Source organism: Penaeus monodon, chromosome 37, assembly GCF_015228065.2.
Source record: "Penaeus monodon isolate SGIC_2016 chromosome 37, NSTDA_Pmon_1, whole genome shotgun sequence".
Lineage (NCBI taxonomy): Eukaryota > Metazoa > Arthropoda > Malacostraca > Decapoda > Penaeidae > Penaeus > Penaeus monodon.
Genome location: NC_051422.1, coordinates 3,547,408 through 3,552,407, shown reverse-complemented (window position 1 = coordinate 3,552,407; position 5,000 = coordinate 3,547,408). Strand labels below are relative to the sequence as shown.

General features: G+C 42.8%; 1 protein-coding gene across 3 annotated transcripts in view; it reads left to right on the top strand.

Annotated features, from left to right (window-relative positions):
* Positions 1–5,000, top strand: part of LOC119596171 — a 9,881-nt gene that overhangs the window by 279 nt on the left and 4,602 nt on the right. The window contains exons 1-4 of one of the 3 annotated variants that reach the window (XM_037945347.1): positions 1–44; positions 933–1,111; positions 1,581–2,308; positions 2,528–2,766. The exon at positions 1–44 is cut by the window's left edge and continues 277 nt beyond it. In XM_037945347.1, the coding sequence (XP_037801275.1) occupies positions 1,592–2,308; positions 2,528–2,740 (930 nt within the window). In that variant the 5' untranslated portion in view covers positions 1–44; positions 933–1,111; positions 1,581–1,591 and the 3' untranslated portion in view covers positions 2,741–2,766. Of the gene's footprint in view, positions 45–932; positions 1,112–1,580; positions 2,309–2,527; positions 2,767–5,000 lie in introns of those variants that run through there. The other 2 variants (XM_037945346.1, XM_037945348.1) reach the window with 2 other exon arrangements.

The window sequence follows — 5,000 nt, the reverse complement described above, 5'->3', positions numbered from 1 at the left end:
TGTTGACGCTTCACTCAAAACATCGCAAAGCTATCGCTGTTAGTGTAAGTTATTTCCTCCAAACACATTGCTGATGGGTTATTGTTATCAAAGGAAGTTAATTACCTCTAATCATTGCTGATAGGCTATTGTTATCAGTGCAAATTAAGTTATCGTCTTCAAGTTTCGTAAATAAAGTTAAAATCTTTTGTCAGTAAGTATTACGAGGTGCATAGTCTGCTCTCATTATATTTCTGAAATGCAAACCGATAACTTTCATCAGAGGACGGAAGTATTGCATCTATTGTTTTACAAATCGTGTTTTCTGAATCTGTGTACGTGAGTATATATATTAAAAAAGAAAACAAAAAAAACACGGAAACTTCGCCAGCTACCAACTTCGTTTCCAAACCCGGAGGAAACTCTGCAAAGAAAAGCAATATTCTTGATTAAGCGCTTTCGCCGAAACGCCCGATATCGTTTCCATTCTCCTGGTGTTATATTTTAGAATTAACAAGCGTTCTTTGTATCTTAAGGAAATGATAATGATAATAATGATGATAATGATATTAATAACAATTATAATTATAATGATAATGATATTAGTAGCTGTAATAATAGCAATAATAATGATGATGATAATAATAATAACAATAGTTGTGATGATAATAATGATATTAATGATAATGATAATGATGATAATGATAGTAATTGTGTTGATAGTAATGATAATAATAAAGATATTGTTGATAATGATAATGATGATAATAATGATGACTAGTTATGTTGATAATAATAACACTGATAATGATAATTGATACTAGTTATGTTGATATTAATAACACTGATAATGATAATGATGCTAATATTGATGATAATAGAATTATTGATAATAATGATAATAGCTAAAATAAAGATAATAATAAACGTTTTCTGCTCATTTCAACCAAAAGACTTCAGGTCATTTCAGTCGTGCACCTCAAGCGCCCCATACTTCCCTCACTGCCTTCCGTCACCACAGTCAGTCATCGTCATTGATATTACTTGTAGCTCGCGTAGAGCTACAAGTAATGAGCAGTATTTCGCCTTCGTGCAAGACGGAAAGCGAGATGCCTCAAAACTCTGCCTGATGGTGTGTAAAGCTTCCAAGCACATGAAAACACAATCAGCTGGGGTCTCTTGCTTACGTACAAGGTCAATTGCATAAATAAAAAACAGAGATCGAGCAATGGCTAAATTATACTCCACTTGTACAGCATCATGGCTTGCCTTCTAGGACGCTCTTAAGTAATGTGCTTACCAAGCTTTTTTTCTCGTCTTGCAATGCACTCAGCTAAACCTTTATTGCAGTCAAGTTCTTAAGCTAAAAGGCCGAGACGGTGTATCTTAGCTTTCTGGATGACAACAATATTCATGAGACAGAAGAGGATTTTGTGTCATGATTCCTTTGCGCAGGGTTTGGCGAGCGTGTCTGATATATATATATATATATATATATATATATATATATATATATATATATATATATATATATATATATATATATATATATATATACAAATGCATATATGCTAAGGGTGTACCCTCTCCTGGCCTTGCAGCGCCCAGCCAGATGGCCGAGCAGAGCGGCGTCAACGCGAGCAGTCCGTGGACGGAGGTGGACACCTTCATGGACTTCCTCATCGACATGGACATCGTGATCGTGAAGGAGGACCTCGAGCCGGGCGAGGACCCGTGGCAGGCCCTGTGGTTGATCTCCTCCATCGCCATCGTCGGGCTGATCCTCTACTTCCTGTTCCTGAAGACGGTCAGCAACTCCGACATGGACAGCGTGTTCACCAACCTGTACCGGCTGCAGGCCACGGAGGCGCTGGTCACCGTGCTCTCTCAGACGGCGGCTGTGCTGGTGACGGTCACCAGCATCGTGGAGGGCACGCAGAAGAGCTCGGTGTGCCGCGGCCTCCTCACCACCGTCATCGCCTCCTACCTGAGTTTCTTCTTCACGCTCATGATGATCGCCTTCACGCGCTGCATGTACGTCATCTTCCCGCTGTACATCCACCACCTCCACCCGGCCGTGCTGCAGGCCAGCATCGCCGTCGGCTGGGCCGTCTTCGCCATCTTCTGCGCCGTCGTCGTCTACCAGCAGGAGATCTGGTCGCTGTTCCTGCTGTACCTCTGCATCGGCATCTACGGCACCCCGCTGCTCACGGGCAACATGATCACCACGCTCACCTTCCTCGTCATCGGCATCACCCTCCTGCTGTACGTGTTCATCCTCGCCATGCAGTACAAGTCCAAGGTCCCGCACCGCCGCCGAATCATGCAGGTGAGTCGAGGGTCCGTGCTGACCGGGCCCTGCGCGAGGGCGACGAAGGGAAGAGCCGGACCAGGGCCAGGGCCTCCCCGCCGTGTCCGCCTGCGCGCTCTTCCCTCCGCCGCCCGACGCGCCGCGTGCGGGCGAGACTCGTGGCATCGCTCCCACATGCCCCTCATCCCGGAAAACGTCTCCCCGTTTTAAAAGCGCTCTCTCTCGCCTCCCGCACAGAGGAACCGCGCCACCCTGCTGACCTGCATGGTGCACTTTGGGGTGCAGCTGCTGGAGATGGTGGCCCAGGGCCTGTTCAAGTTCATCCGCTACCAGGAGGTGTCCATCTGGAGCACCATGTCCGTCATCACTTTCCAGTCGTTCGTCCGCGTCATCCTCTCGCCCATCATCCTGGTCATGCTGATGCGTCGGGGGCGGCAGGCCAGGCAGTGAACGGGGGGGCGGCAGGCCAGGCAGTGAACGGCGGGGGCGGCAGGCCAGGCAGTGAACGGGGGGGGCGGCAGGCCAGGCAGTGAACGGGGGGGGGGGCAGGCCAGGCAGTGAACGGCGGTTCGGCAGGCCAGGCAGTGAACGGGGGGGGGGGGGGGGGGGCAGGCCCGGCAGTGGAGGCTGTAGTCTTGCATATCTCTAAAATATGTTGTGTGACAAAGGACTACTTGTAAATATCGTGACATTTTCTATATATATATATATATATATATATATATATATATATATATATATATATATATATAAAGAAAACACTAATATATTACTGATTACACACACACATATATATACATTCATACATATATATGTGTGTGTGTGTGTGTGACATATAATAAGAATGAAATCATAAGAGTAGTGGAAGACTTTTACAGGGATCTATACAACTCAAATGAACAGCCACGGATAGAAACGAACGCGGTAACGAGAGACGTACCTAACATCACAAAAGAAATAAAAAGAGCATTTAAAGGCATGAAAAGAGGGAAATCATCGGTGAAGATAGATAATAATAGATGCAGATGAAATTGCAACAGATAAACTAGCCAATCTTTTTAGCAATGCCTTATCAACGGAGAAACTCTGAAAGCCTGGAAATATGCAACAATTATTTGGATACATAAAAAAGGGGTTAGAAAGGATCTAAAAACTACCAACCCATAAGCCTCCTTCAGTTACTTACAAATTGTTCACAAAAGTCATCACAACTCGCATCTCTGACAGTATGGATTTTAACCAGCCGAGAGAACAGGCAGTGGATTCTCCGCAACAGACCACATTCAAACGCTCTCCCAATTAAGAGAAAAAATAAACGAATATAGGAAACCCCTATGGCATTCATCGATTACGAAAAGGCATTTGACTCTCTACAAATACCAGCAATAGTAGAAGCTATTCGAAGGTAGGGAGTAGAAGAGGTATATATACAAAAATGGAACAGGAACCATCAGGCTCCACATGGAAACCGATAAAATACCAATTAAAAAAGGTGTTACACAGGCCGATACCATCTCACCAAAACTGTTTACAGTTTACTTTGAGGAAATGTTCAAGAAGCTAGAATGGAACGGAAAGGGTATCAAAATAATAGACGAATACCTAAACAATCTAAGATTTGCAGATGATATTGTTCTCGTCAGTGAATCTGCAAATGAATGCAGCAACTAATAAACGATCTGAATAGAGAAAGTCTGAAAGTCGGACTTAGGATGAACAAGAAAAAAACTAAGATTTTGTTCAACAGTAGAGTTCAAATCAAACAGAAACATGTACAGGGGTAATGGACAAGTATATATACCTAGGGCAACTCGTACAGACAAACACATCTAGCAAAGAGGAAATTAAGCGTCAGTCTAGGGTGAAGTGCCTTCGCCAGACACAGTAACATACTGAGAGGCTCCTTGCCATTATGTTTAAAAAGAAAAGTCTTTAACCAATGCGTCCTCCCAGTTATGACCTATGGATCAGAAACATGGACTACAACCAAATTACTGGAGAGGAAACTAATAAGTGCCCAGAGAAGGATGGAGGGGATGATGCTGGGAATTAGCCCAAGAGATCAGATGAGGGCGACTTGGATCAGAGAACAGACAAAATGGAAGGTATACTTGGGAACATCAAAAAGAAAAAATGCCAATAGGCAGGTCATATATGTTGGTGATAGGACGACAGATGGAAAAAGAAAGTAATAGACTGGGCTATTGATAACATAAAGAGACCAAGGGCCAGACCAGTTACAAGATGGCGTAACGAAATAACGAAATTTGGGGGCCGAGACTGGAAACAAAAAACGCAAGACAGACAAAGCTGGAAAATATAGGGAGAGCCTTACATCCTGCAGTGGACTGATTCAGACTTATGATGATGATGATGATATATATATAAATATATATATATATATATATATATATATATATATGTGTGTGTGTGTGTGTGTGTGTGTGTGTGTGTGTGTGTGTGTGTGTGTGTGTGTGTGTGTGTGTGTGTGTGTGTGATCACACACACACACACACACACACACACACACACACACACACACACACACACACACACACACACACATATATATATATATATATATATATATATATATATATATATATATATATATATATATATATATATATATATATATATATATATATATATATATATATATATATATATATGTAAGCGACACGTGAGTTGGGAGCACCTCTGTCGCTAG